Source organism: Felis catus, chromosome C1 (assembly GCF_018350175.1).
Source record: "Felis catus isolate Fca126 chromosome C1, F.catus_Fca126_mat1.0, whole genome shotgun sequence".
Lineage (NCBI taxonomy): Eukaryota > Metazoa > Chordata > Mammalia > Carnivora > Felidae > Felis > Felis catus.
This window is the reverse complement of record NC_058375.1, coordinates 165,849,489-165,863,851: the sequence shown is the minus strand read 5'-3', so window position 1 is coordinate 165,863,851 and position 14,363 is coordinate 165,849,489. Positions and strand designations below refer to the sequence as shown.

General features: G+C 38.8%; 1 protein-coding gene across 6 annotated transcripts in view; it reads left to right on the top strand.

Annotated features, from left to right (window-relative positions):
• The window catches only part of PDE11A (phosphodiesterase 11A), a 404,325-nt gene that overhangs the window by 192,843 nt on the left and 197,119 nt on the right, over positions 1-14,363 (top strand). For all 6 annotated transcript variants that reach the window (XM_045033997.1, XM_045033994.1, XM_003990898.6 and 3 more), the window contains exon 5: positions 4,832-4,896. In XM_045033997.1, coding sequence (XP_044889932.1) covers positions 4,832-4,896 — 65 coding nt within the window. The remainder of the gene's footprint in view (positions 1-4,831; positions 4,897-14,363) is intronic.

The following is a 14,363-nucleotide window of genomic DNA, read 5'->3' as shown; positions in this document are numbered from 1 at the left end:
CTTTATTTGACACATACATATACTCGGTATATATCTGTTGTGTCAAAGAACAGTTTTTAAAAAGTTAAAAACCTAACCCTTGCATAAATCTAAAGCAAGCATGTATCAAAGATTTGTTTCACTCATTAAAGAGAGAAACCAAGTGAGATAGTAAAGTTAGCCCTAAAATAGGCACTGAAAAATTGCTGGGGTAAGATTATTAGGTTAGATTTCTAAAATGGTTACTATCATCCAGGACAATAAAATTGTAACTATGGGCTTTTCTACTGCACAGAAATCATTTGTATTTCTACCCGGAGAAAATTCATTCGTGTACTGTCAAGCTGTTCTTTGTGGCCTCAATGACTCCCTGAGTGCCTGCACTCACCCTGCTTGTTTTTAACTTTTACCTAGTTATTGCCCATTTCTGGGTGCCCATCCTTACCTTGTGTGTTTCAGTGGTAAGCCTCCTGATGACTTTCCCAATTTACCCCTTCCCTCCTCTCCATGTTGACCCAGTTACATTCAAATTATCCAAAGGTTTCCCAAGTGCCACAAGCTACTTTATCTCTGACTCCAATGAAGGCACGGACCCACGAGTCCTTGCTGTGTTCTTTCTCTGCATGCAGTGACCAAACTTTTAGCTTTGGGTGACTTTATGTGACCCTCTGAGCATACCACGCTCTCTAGGACCTGTGATAAACTCTTTAATTTCGCATGCCTTTCCAAGTATAATTTCTGTGGCTTTGTCAGAGTGATCCTTAATAACCCCACAAGGGGGACTTACTCCCCATTACAACCCAATTTGCATTGCTGTCACTTTTTCAGAAATTAATGTCTATCCTTTTAGAGTTGCAGAGTATTCTAATCAATAGTAAAAAGGAAGCCAAATGAAGTATTCCTAGTAATGTTGGAGAGTTTAATCTCATCTGTCAGGTCAGGGAATTAAAAGGTATCTCCTTTTTGATTTCCAAATGTAGAAACGGTTAATAGTTTATTGGTAATTTGATTGGTTGTATATTAGGCCAAGTATTTTACTTCAAGCTACTTTAAGTCTGTTTATTCATATTCAGGCATTTAATAGATACTCAAAATATATTTATAGAATTGATAAATAAAGGCAGAGTTTATCTAAGTATTCTGGCTCTGAAGGAGGCATGTCCAAATAATGTGGTGTTGCAATACTACTTTTTTTAATGTTTATTTATTTATTTTGAGAGAGAAATAGAGAAACAGAGAAAATAAGCACAGGAGGGGGAGAGGGAAGGAGAGACACTATGCCAAGCAGGCTCCACACTGTCAGTGCAGAGCCCCACATCGGGCTTGAACTCATGAAACTAACCATGAGATCATGACCTGAGCCAAAATCAAGAGTCAGATGCTTGACTGAGCCACCCAAGTGCCCCCACAATACCACTTGCTCATGTTTACAAAAGCAGTGAGTAGTGGGGAGAGTGGGGCTGTAGAATCAGACTGATACAATTCAAATCCCAATTCTGCAGGGTATTGGTTATATGGTTTCCAGGAAACCACTTAACTTCTCTGAGCCTTAATTTCCTTTAAATAAAGTGAGGATAATAATATATACCTTACCAGTATGTTGTAAACATTGATACCTACATAAAGGATTGGTCATAATTGGGCAAATTGCCTCATACACATTTGCAGCAAAAAGGTAAAATATAGTTGTCTTAGTTCAGGCTGCTATAACAAATTATTATGGAATGGGTGGCTTAAAGAACAAACATGTATTTCTCACAGTGCTGGAAGCTGGGAAGTCCAAGATCAAGGTACTAGCAGATCTTGTGTCTGGTGAGGTCAGTTTTCTTGGTTTGTAGATGGCCACCTTCTCATAGTATTCTCACAGCAGAGAAAATGAGAAGACGCAAGCTGTGTCTGCCTCTTCTTATAAAAGCACTAATGCTTATGAGGCTTCACCTGTTGACTTGATCACCTCCCAAGGGCCCCATCTCCAAATGCCATCACAGTGAGGATTAGGGCTTCAACCTGTGAATTTTAGGGGACACAAACATACAGTCCATAGCAACAGCATAAACATGATAAAAATAGGACATGAATTTTCTATCATCTAACAAAATAATGGAAAGAAATCACATATGATGAGAGATCAAAGCAGAGACAGAGGACTAACTTCTCCTTTTAAAATCTGTGACAATTTTCCATTAGGCAAACAGAAATGAAATGTTACTATTATTTACCTTATTATTGTTTTAACTTTAAAAATTATTTGGGGTATAGTTTGAGGGATTTATTATTTGGTGATAGGAAATAGTTTCTTTGTAGCTTGCTAACTTTTGAAACCCAAGAGTATTGCAACTGGATGGTGATTTCTAAGTGATTGGTTTCTGTTTAAGTCCTTAATTCAGATAAATGTTCTGGTTATTTTTGCTGTGTAACAAATAAACCCAGAATTTAGAGGCTTAAACCAATCATGTTATGCTCAAAGGTCCCATGGATCAGGAATCTGGAGAGGACATCACAAGGATGGCCTGCCTCTTTTCAGGTTGTCTGGGGCCACAGTTGGGAAAACATGGAGATCAGGGGTGACTTCATAGCAGGGAACTGAAATCATCTGGTTTATTCACTCATATGTCTTATTCCTAGGCTGGCATGACTTGAAGACTGGAGCTTCTTGCCAGAGCATCTATATCATACCTCTCTATGTGCTTTTTGGCTCCCTTTCAGCATAGTGGCCTTAGGGTAGCTGAACTTCTTACACGGTACCTCAGGCCTCTCGGCCTAAGTATTCCATCAGATAATGCAGAAGCCATATTGGCTTTTATGACAGTCTTAGAGAGCACACCACATCCATTCTATATACTCTAGTGGTCAAAGTGTTCAGAAGCCCACTTAGATTCAAGGGGAAAGAACATAGACCCTACCACTTGGTTAAGAGGGTGGCAGGGTCATATCGTAGCAGAGTGTGGGATAAAAGGTATTGTTGTGGCCATCTTTAGAAAATAAAATTGGTCACAATGAATGATTTTGTAGAGGCCCAATTCACATTAGTATATGAAAAGAAATGTGTTCTGTAGTTATCAAGGGTATTTGCTTGTAGTTGTTCTATTGTCACTGCCCTGCATTCAATGAATCACACACAGTTTTCTTTGTGATGGGCTTTTCTTTTATCTTTTCCCTAATGTTGCATTTTCTTAGTTTGGGTTCATTACCTCACTGATAAAGCTATTTTAATATTTAATCTATTCCCAGTTTCCAAATCATTTTCTCAGGTGCCCATCAATTCCTCATAAGTGGCTAATTTAAAAGGCCTTTGAAGCATGACTGCATCTAGCTAAGGCAAGTCTAAATGTCAACCTTGGAAGCATCCAGTGACATTCAGATGACTCCTCTCAGTGTAAGAGACTCATTTTTCTATCATGTGGTATAGCTTGTCAAAAGAGGGCCAGAAATGGTGCTTTTCCCACCCAAAATTTTTAGTGCCTTTGAAAGAGCTGGCACTCTAGAATCACGCAGACTTGCTTTAATCCCAGGTGCCCCAGGTAGTTGTGTGAAATTCAGAAAGTTTCTTAAAAATTATGGGGAGGTTTCCTCCTCTATATACTGATGATAAAAGTCTCTGCTTTCTAGAATCGTAATAAGGAACTTAAATAGTCCAAGAAGTTTCTGATGTACAGCCTGGTTTATAGTAAGAAGTCAATAGTAGCTAATAATAAGAAAAACTACCTTTACTTTTTCTGTGTTCATAATTTTCTTTCAATGTAATAAGTCTTGACCAGGTTCTTGCACCGAGTATGCCAATTTCACGAGACGGGTGAAGGAGGAAGTGTCCACACTAGGAATGATCTTTGAAGAAGATAGCTTTCTCTTCTTTAGCCTTGGAGCAGAGGTGGTGGGGGTTGGTGGCAACAAAATGTTCACCTGAGAACAATGGTAAACCAGGGAAGGCAACTTTGGGAGCCTGGGGTTGATGGAGGCCATCCTTTTCGAGTGGTATTTTGTCTCCTCTTTCTTCTCTATGGATAGTGATTGGATTGTTCAAAGGTCAATAAAAATTTTTTAATGTTTTCAATTGAGATATCCCTTGGCAGGACTGCCACAAGATAGTATACACCTCATTGTAAAAATATATACATAGTAGGGGTGCCTGAAGGCTCAGTCCGTTAAGTGTTCAACTTTAGCTCAGGTCATGATCTCACAGTTCACGAGTTCAAGCCCTGCATTGGGCTCTGTGCTGACAGCTCAGAGCCTGGATTCTGCTTTAGATCCTGTGTGTGTGTGTGTCTCTCTCTCTGCCTCTACCCCACTTGTTCTCTCTCTCTCAAAAATAAATTTAAAAAAAATATGCATACATATAATTTTTTCCCTTATGTTCATTTGTTTTGTTTCTTAAATTCCACATATGATTGGGAAGAAAAAAAGAGGAAAAACAAAAACAGACTCTTAACTACAGAGAACAAATTGATGGTTACCAGAAGGGAGGTGGCAGAGGGGTGGGGGTTAAACAGGTTATGGGAATTAAGGAGTGCATTTGTGTTTGGTGTTTATATGGAAGTTTTGAATAAATTCTACACCTGAAACTAATACTACACTATATGCTAACTAACTGGAATTTAGATAAAAACTTGAAAAAACAGATACACATACTTAGTAAATTGTATAAAACTTTGTCAATGTAAGCCATGTTAGACATAAAATACAAAATGTAAGATAGAATTTTGTTCTTCTGTCCCTTGGGATTTCTCTACTTAAACTTGCTCTTTAATCTCCAATTATTGTAATCATCATTATAAAGACGAAAACTGCTTATTGAATTATTTTAAGCTGTAAGAAAGCTTTAATTGACTTGGATTTATGTCTTTTTGTGTGGCAGGTGGTGAAGTTTACCAAATCCTTTGAACTGATGTCCCCAAAGTGCAGCGCTGATGCTGAGAACAGGTAGGGCTTGTGAGTTTCAGGTTTGTCTTTTGCCCCCTGGTCTTTGGTCCTTGGTGTTGGCAGCATTGTGTAATCCTGTGAGGATAGGAGTTCTTTCTTTAGATCAGCAAATGCAGCCAAATATCATCAGTCTTCTATATTTCATGGCTTAAATAAAAACTGTTGCCTATGTATGTCAACTATTCTTCAATAGTAAAAATTTTTAAGAAACTATGGCTGAAAAATACATGTGTATACACTGCAGTATAAAACTGCAAACAAATGAAGTCAAGTTTTAGATATTTCCTAATTACAAAGGCAGCCTAATTTTCTGCTTTATTCTGGCCCTTTGCTTCTCTCCTTCCCTTTTGTTTGCTTATATTTGGCCAATAATATACCCTTAGGAGAGTGAATCCCGTAATTCATTTTTGTTCCCATTGGTATCTCTGAGGTAAAAGTGAGGGGTGGGGACCGTCAGTGAATTTCTGTTAGCTTTGAACTGCCCTGAACACTAGTTGGGCTGCTACAAAAGAGGATTCTGTTTACTTTGGTCACTTCTAGAAGAAGGGCTAAACAATAGTGAAATTGACCAAAATGCAGAAATGTGGAGAAAGACAAGTAAAGCATTTATATGACAGCATGATGATGATAATGATGATGTTAATACTGATACCAATGCTATGTGCATCACTGAATCACTTCCATTCACTGAGTACTAAGTATGCCAGGTTCTATCTAAAAGTTTTATATGCATTTAATCCCCCAAAATAATTCTATGAAGTCAGCATCATTACTCCTGCATGACAGAGGAGAAAACTAAGGTTCAGCAAGTTTAAGTGACTTATTAAAGGTTCTGTAGGCAATAAGTGGTAGCCACATCCAAGGACAAGGTCACCTAGATAAACCTCTCCTAGCCTCTGAACTTTAACCCCATTGCCACACATAATTTACTGCCTGGTACTTAATCTCATATAGTGAATGTCTGTTGGGTTAATGTTTCCCAAATCTGGCTCATCAGTCAGAATGAAGCTTGGAGAACTTGATAAAAACAATTCTCAGAACCCTCACTGAGAGATTTGATTCAATATGTCACATTTGAAGTCCTAAAGATCTTTAGATGTATTCAAAAGGTTCCCTGGGTACTACCTGCTTCAAGATGTAATATTCAAGGGTAATTTGATTTTATATATCTATTATTGCCTTAAGTTTGGGAAATAGAAATCAGTACATTAAAATCGACACTTCATTTAGTTACTTTAATTTTTATTCAGTTTATGAAATTTAAAAGAGGTCTTTGCTACATACTATATAATTCCATTTATAGGGCGCTCTTGAAAAGGCAATATTATAGAAACAGAAAGCAGACCAGTAGTTTCCAAGAGCTGGAGATGGAGAGAGGGGTTTACTACAAAGGGACAGAGGGGAATTTGGGTATGTGATGGAATTATTCTATATCTTGCTGTGGTGGTGGTTTATGACTGCATTCATCAAAATTTGTAGAACTGTACACTTAATTTTACTGTCTGTAAACTATACCTTAAAAAGGGGGAAAGGGGGCCTTTTGTAATAGGTTTTTGTTTTCATGAAAACATATTTATGTCTGCATCTATATCTCATGTCATCTAATCTACATCTAAAAAAGAGTTACTAATGGTGTACTGAGCAGTTTTCTTTCTTTCTTTCTTTCTTTCTTTCTTTCTTTCTTTCTTTCTTTCTTTCTTTCTTTCTTTTTTAATTTTTTAACGTTAATTTATTATTGAGAGACAGAGAGAGATAGAGCAGGGAAGAGGCAGAGAGAGAGGGAGACACAGAATCTGAAGCAGGCTGAGCTGTCAGCACAGAGCCCCCAACACGTGGCTCGAACTCACAAACCGCGAGATCATGACCTGAGCCAAAGTTGGACGCTTAACCGACTGAGCCACCCAGGCGCCCCTGAGCAGTTTTCTTAAAATTTTCATGTAAAATAACATGAAATACATTAGAAAAAAATGTGTATTCATACTTACTCCTTTAGCTAGTAATGGCCTCATTAAATTCTCCCTCATATATATGCGGGGGGAGGGGGGAGGTTTATGGAGTTATTAAAACACAAGCTTTGAAATCCTAGTGCTTCGATGTTGTTCTTTTTTATGCTACTGAATGTGTCCTCTTGGCCACTGCAGAGTTAAATATTTCTGATCTTCTGATTATTTTTAATGCTGAAAGAATTTCCATGTCAAAATGAAATGACCCAAGGCCCAGACTGCCCTTGGCTAACTTTCTGATAATAAAGAAAGAAAGAAGTGGAGAAAGAAAGGTCAGATTTTCTTTAAAAAGACATTTGAAAAGTGCCTTTGAACTTTGACATTATGAAATAGTACTCTCCATCATTCTATTTGTGGCCTTTAAATTACTATAGAATCTTCATTTATCTCTGAAGACCTTTTCTGCATTGTCTAGTAATTTCCCTCTTGTAGATGTGGGATCCTTCGGTCATTTATTGGAAGTTAAAGGTATAAAGACAAGTGGCTCTAGCATTTACTTTGCCAGAGGCTGTAGAAGAGTCATTGAAACAGGCTATGAGTCTACAAATCACAGCCTGCTCTCAATACGTTGTAAATCTTTCCTTTAACCTTTCATCACTTAGCGTCTTCACTATAGATAATGTCCATTAGACACCTTAGTCCTCTGGACATCATTCAGAGTTATAATAGAATAACTTTTGAAGATAATGTCTATGACACAATGCAACAGTGTTTCAGGATACTTGTTTAATTCTGATGAATTCTGGCTTAAGGCTTGCTGATTTTTATAGACAGTCCTTGATGACTTCTTTTAAAAACCAATTTTGTTGCTGACTCATCATTTTTACATATTGCCCTGTAGGGCTACCTCCTTTGTCATGGCCCCACTCCTCTTTGTCTTCATGTAACTAATACCAAGTAGTTTGAGAGTTAGAAATGATTTGATCCATTTCTCTCCATGAGGCATGTACCTCGTCTAGGGGCATCCTTGACAACTCCTCCAGTAATAAAATTCACACTCTGTCACCTTGAGCTTTTTAAGCTTATTGAGATTTCTTTTTTTTTTTAAGTTTATATATTTATTTTGAGAGAGAGAGTACAAGTAAGGAAGGGGCAGAGAGAGAGGTTGGGGGAGAGAGAGAATTCCAAGCAGGTTCCATGCTCCATGCTGAGTCTGCACCATGAGATCATGACCTGAGCCAAAATCAAGAGTCGGATGTTCAACTGACTGAGCCACCCAGGTGCCCCCCATTGATAGATTTTTTTTTTAATTTTATTGATTGATTGATTGATTGATAGAGATTTCTAATTGTTACAAAGGCACTTTGCATTCCTATAATTTCTACCTATGTGTCCTAAATTTGTCCATTAGAGATAGTTCTTCTTTCACTAGTTTTATTTCTTCATTCAGTAGCCGTATGTTGAATACCTACCCTGTGGTGGGAACTCAGATAGGTAGTGGGGCTACAGGAGTTTTTTAAAAACCAGCAGTCTCTGCCTTCAAGGATCTCAAGGCCAATGAATGGGTGTAAGAGTAGCTTAAGAATTTAATATAACCATAAATAGATTTCATCAGGCCTCCATACCATAGCTGTAAATAGAGTCACATTAACAGTGATAATTTTTACTTGGCTGCTTGGTCATTTCTCCCTTGAGTGTAAGACCCAGCCCCTTGCAAAAGCCACTCTTGAAATAGTTCTGGAAGTCCCCGAGATTTAAACAAACAAAAACAAAACAATTTTATTGCATCATTTTCCCAAGTGTCCACTCCTAAATAGACATAACAGAGCAGCATCTTCTGGGCAGGGGCTTCCTTGCCCCCTCCAGAATTCACTGCACTGTCTCAGATGCACCAGTGGCCTTTTCAAACCTGAGCAAATCTGGGTAGTGAGTGTAGAAGTGGGAAGAGGGCTCACTTTCCCTACCATGTGTTATAGTTTGTGGTTTGGCTCCAAACAGTCTTGCATGTACCTCATTTTTTCCAAATCTTTCAGTTACTAAAGCTTTTGTGTGTAGCCCTTATTTCTCCATAGGACTTGGACTTAGTCCATGGGGCCAGGTTTAGGAATTGGAACCCAGATTGAGGGCCAGCCACTAAGTTGCTCTCTTGGTTTCCCCACCTTTCTTCCATGTTGGCCACCAGGTTTAGATGCTCAAAACCTCCCTCTCACAGTCCCTTTCTCTCCGTGTACATTATTTTGTGCAAATAAGTGCATTTTCATATACAGATGTATCTCAGTTTAGGTTCTTATGTTCTACTATCAAGTAGACTTGGTGACTGCAAAGCAATTCAATACTTTCTGTAAAAGGTTTGTGCAAGGTGGCATTTTAATATAGAGGAGGGACACCCAACTCATCTGGGTAAAAATGGAAGCTGATGTTCAGGGAAAGTTCTTGGATGTGGTGAATCTTCAATTAGGTCCTGTAGGGTAATGGAAAGTTAGTGACACAACTAACTTCCAGGAGGAGGAAACATTGTAAACAAAGGCACAGGATCTTTAATTTGGGCTGTGAGCTGTTGTCCTAAAGGTCATCATAATTGATGGTGATGGCCCTTAACTCCTTGTAAGGGCATCCAGCTGCCCAGAATGCCGTCTGTTTGGGGCAAGAGTCTTATCAGATCCTTCTGAAATGCTCAAACCCTTTTACTTGGCCTGGAGATTGGCTACATGCTTACTCATAGGGGAGTAATCACAGACAGTGACATTGAGATTTGTGTCTTGAAAAATCATCTGGGCAGTAGAGTGGATGAAGGACTCGAGGAATGGTAAACTAAAGCCACCAGGGGATTAAATCTACTACCTCACCACAGTGGCAATGGTTCAGTACTGGAAGACTGTCATGGATCTGCTGTCCTTATCTTTTCCATGTTAGAAATTGCTAATCTTAGACAATTTTTATATTTCATGGTCCCCAGACTCTTTGCCACCCTTTTTATTCTCCCATGTATGTGCCCCAGCTTGCCAGAGTCCTTCTTAACATGTTGTTTCCCAGAATGGGACATGACTTTCCAGTTTTTTCCAGAATCAGAACAGATCAGAAAGAGATATGTACCTGGCTTTTTCACAATACAGTACTGTTAGTGCATGGATTATTTCCAATCACTGATGTTGTCAATGCTGACTTAAAAAAAAAAAAAAAAAAGAAAAGATCCTATCTGATCCATTCGGTGCTCCTCTTCCTCAGATCTCACTATTAGAACCTTTCCTATGAAGCCTATTTAAGAAGATTTAGTGAATCAGCCTGAATAAACTTTCTTGGATCTCTTATCCAACCTTTAAAAACCTCTTTTCTATCCTCAGTGGGAACACATAGTGTGAATGATCATGTGTACCATAGAAATAGAAAAAAAGGGGTGCCTGGGAGGCTCATTCGACTAAGCATCCGACTCTTGGTTTCAGCTTAGGTCATGATCTCATGGCTTTGTGAGTTCGAGCCCTGCAATTGAGCTCTGTGTTGGCAGCAGAGAGCCTGCTAGGGATTCTCTCTCTCTCTTTCTCTTGCCCCTCCCCTCACTCGCGCTGTTTCTGTCTCTCTCAAAATAAATAAATAAATAAGAAATGGAAAAGAACATTTATGGTCATCTTAACAAATTTGTATTTAGTTTGAAATATATTTGGCTGGATCCTATTGATGTTTTCCTAGGTATAAATATGGATGCTGCTTTGGAAATTGCACTTTCACAGCTATGCTACTTAAGGTATTTAAAAAACCCAAAAAGCCAATGTCTAAAATTTCTAGAAGGTAGCAACTGACTACAAGGGAATTTTTCACATTTAATGGAGTATACTGGAAATATTGTTATTTAAAACCGAAGCTCTGTAGCCACTTTTGCCTTCTGAGAATAGGGGAGTTGAGGGGACAAAATGTATTTTAGTGGGAAGCAATCCTTTTTTTTTTTTTTCAATTTAATCTTTATGCTGTATTTTTTCATTTGTTGTGACTGGAAGGAGAGAAGAAAAATAAAGCTAGAAGTTTCGGAACGGCTAAAGGGCAAGATCTTTGGTTTAAGGAGCCTTTCAGCATTGCAGGTCAGCCTGGAGAGTGGAGAGCTAAAATGTTCTGTTTGAAAAGATGAGGACAAATGGCAGGCAGAATGATGGCTCCACAAAGATATGCAGTTCCTAATCCATGGAACCTGTGGATATTACACAGCAAAATGGATTTTGCAAGTCTGATTAAGACTCTTGAGATGGGGAGAATTATCCTGGATTATCTGAATGGCCCAGTGTGATCCAAAGGGTCCTTATAAATGGAGGAGATGTGAAAACAGAAGCAGAGGTCAGAGTGATGTGGTCTGAGAAAGACTTGACCTGCCATTGCTGGCTTTGAAGATGGAGGAATGGGGCCATGAGACATGGAGGATGTGGGCAAGGTGTATAGTTGGAAAAGGCAAGGAAATGGATTCTCCCCTAGAGAATGGTACAAATTGTAGGATAATAACTTTCTGCTATTTAAAGCACTTAAGTTTGTGGGAATGTGTTATAACATCAATAGGAAACCAATATAGAGGGTTGAATTTAAAGAGAGTCCAAGAAGAAGAAATTTCAGGAAAAAAATGAAGGAGTAAGGAGAGGCGAACCATGTCTTCAAGAATTAAGGAGACTGAGAAACATGGGCAGAGGCTGAAACTTGTGGGGAAAACATGGCCAGTGAGGAATTCCCAAGTATAGGACAGGTAAAAGATTTGTTTATATATTGTGCTCATTTTTAAAATATTACACCCACTTTGTCCTTTGCTTACTGTCTTCAGTTGTTACTGGAACTCTGGTGTCTAATCCAAAGTCTCTTATGTTCAGTCACTCTTACCCTACAAAATTAAAAAGTTATACTTTTATAGACCATTTCTGAATATGTAAAGATAGAAAAAATAAGAGATCTTTGAACACTCAGAAATATTTAAGGTTAGAAATTTGCTCTCTTTTAAATGTTATTTCAGTAAAACTTGTTTCCCTAATGCAGTGGGTTGAATAGTGTTGCCTCAAAATTTGTGTCCATCTGGAACCTTAGAATGGGTTGATTAAGGATCTTGAAGTGGAATTTTTCTGGATATGGGGTGGGCAGTAAATCCAATGACTGATGAAGACATAAAGGGACAAAGGAGAGAAATCCATGTGAAGACAGAAGCGGAGACTGGAATGATATATACAAGTCTAGGAACACTTGTTCCTGGAAAAAGCAAGGAAAGATTCTCCCCTTGAGCCTTTGGAGGGAAGATGACCCTGCCAATACCTTGATTTGGGTCTTCTGGCCTCCAGAATTGTGAGAGAATAAACTTCTGTTGGAAACCATCAAGTTTGTAACAATCTGTTATGGCAGCCCTAGGACACTAATACCCTCATTAAATAAGGAAGATGAAATAATGGCTAGTAAATGTCTCTTCTAGTAACAAAGTTCTGGGAGGCTATGAGTCTATGAATCAACTGTTGTGCATTATAGTGATTTTTTTTATCAATTAAGGAAAGAGAACTAACTTATTGAAAGACTCATATGTCACATTTGTGTTGTTTAAGTTAATTTCATGAATGCCCAATGAATTAGACTTTATTGTTCTCATTTTACAAATGAGGAACCTAAGGCTCAGAGAGGTTAAGTAATTTCACACATTTGCCGGTTACTAAGTGTTGGATTTTTTAGGGTGAGAGTAATGCTACTGGCAGTTCTCCCTGCCTTCCTGCAGGCTTCTGTCTGGAAGAAATTCTCTTGGCCATCTAATGCTCACTCTACTAAGACCAAGGCCCTAATTGGGTTTAGATGTTGTTTAATATATCTTTAACAAGATTATACTATGATCTGGCATTGAAATAAACAGTTACTGTTTCAAAGAAAAACAAGGAAACAAGAAATGGAGTGTAAATTTGATATTAGTGATGAAAATGTTTATTGTTGGGAAACTGGACACAAGTCTAGATGTTCTTGCAAAGCAACAACTGAAGAAACTCATAAGGAGGTGAAGTGAAGCTATGTTTTGTTACTGAAATGCATACTGAAGGATCACTTATCAATGCCAAGTCATGCAACTGAAGACAAGAAAAATTGCCAAAGCATTCACAATAAATTAATACAATAAGAGGCTGGCGTAACCAACTTCATGAATGATGTGAGGCTGTTCTTTATTAAAAGCTTGCAATGTTTTGGAAGCTGTTGAATTTCCAGGGACAAGCGATTCAATTAAAGAAAAAAGGAAACTATGAACTTAGTCAAATAGAAGATGCTAAGAAAATCCCTGTGTCATTTGACATGCCTGTCAATGCCAACAGTGCTAAAATAATCAACATCAAGATCATAGATTACAGGGGTGCCTGGGTGGCCCTGTTGGTTAAGCATCCAACCCTTGATTTAGGCTGAGGTCATAATCTCATGGTTTGTGAGATTGAGCCCCACGTCAGGCTGTGTGCTGAGAGCACAGAGCCTACTTAAGATTCTCTCTCTTTCCCTCTCTCTCTGCCCTTCCCCCCCCCCTCTCTCTCTCTCTCTTTCTCTCTGCCTCTATCTCTCTGTTTATCTCTCTGTCTCTCTCTCAAAATAAATAAAAAACTTTTTTAAAAAAGTACATATATTACAAAATATAGCATTTCAACATGATGCCATGTGTAATGTCAAATGGTTAAAACTTGCCACCATATTTAATTTTAAACAATAAAATCAAACTAAATGTGGGAAACAGAATTCCCGGGCCCTCACCTTCAGTTGTCATATCCATAAATATGTTACATTACATGGCCAAAGAAACTTGCATTTGTAATCAATTGACATGAAAATGGGGAGCTTATTCTGGATTATCTAGGTGGCCCAGTCTCCTCACGCTTGTGAGCTCTTAAAAACTTAAGAGCTTTCTCCCAGTTGAGGACAGAAAGGGAAGTCAGAGAGATGTAGCAGATAGGGAAAGTCAGAGGTTTAAAGCACAAGTAGGGGTTGACACATATTGCTGGCTTAATTATAGAAGGGGCCATATGGCAGCTGAGCTGATGAATGAGCAACGTACAGCCATGTACAATAGAAGACCAGGAGCCCAAATAACCTTCCAAGTTATGTTAGGTCTTGATGCAGTTTTATTTTTTAATTTAATTTAATTTATTTTTTTAAAATTTATTTATTTATCTTGAGAGAGACAGAGAGAGGGAGAGAGAGAATCCCAAGCATGCTCTGCACTGTCAGTGCAGAGCCCAACGTGGGGCTCAAACTCACGAACCATGAGATCATGCATGACCTGAGCCAAAACCTAGAGTCAGACATTTAACTGACTGAGCCACCCAGGTGCCCCTTGATGCTGTTTTAGACGTGTGGGTGCACAGTTAAAGAAGTGCTGGTGGACGGGGCGCCTGGGTGGCGCAGTCGGTTAAGCGTCCGACTTCAGCCAGATCACGATCTCGCGGTCCGTGAGTTCCAGCCCCGCGTCAGGCTCTGGGCTGATGGCTCGGAGCCTGGAGCCTGTTTCCGATTCTGTGTCTCCCTCTCTCTCTGACCCTCCCCCGTTCATGCTCT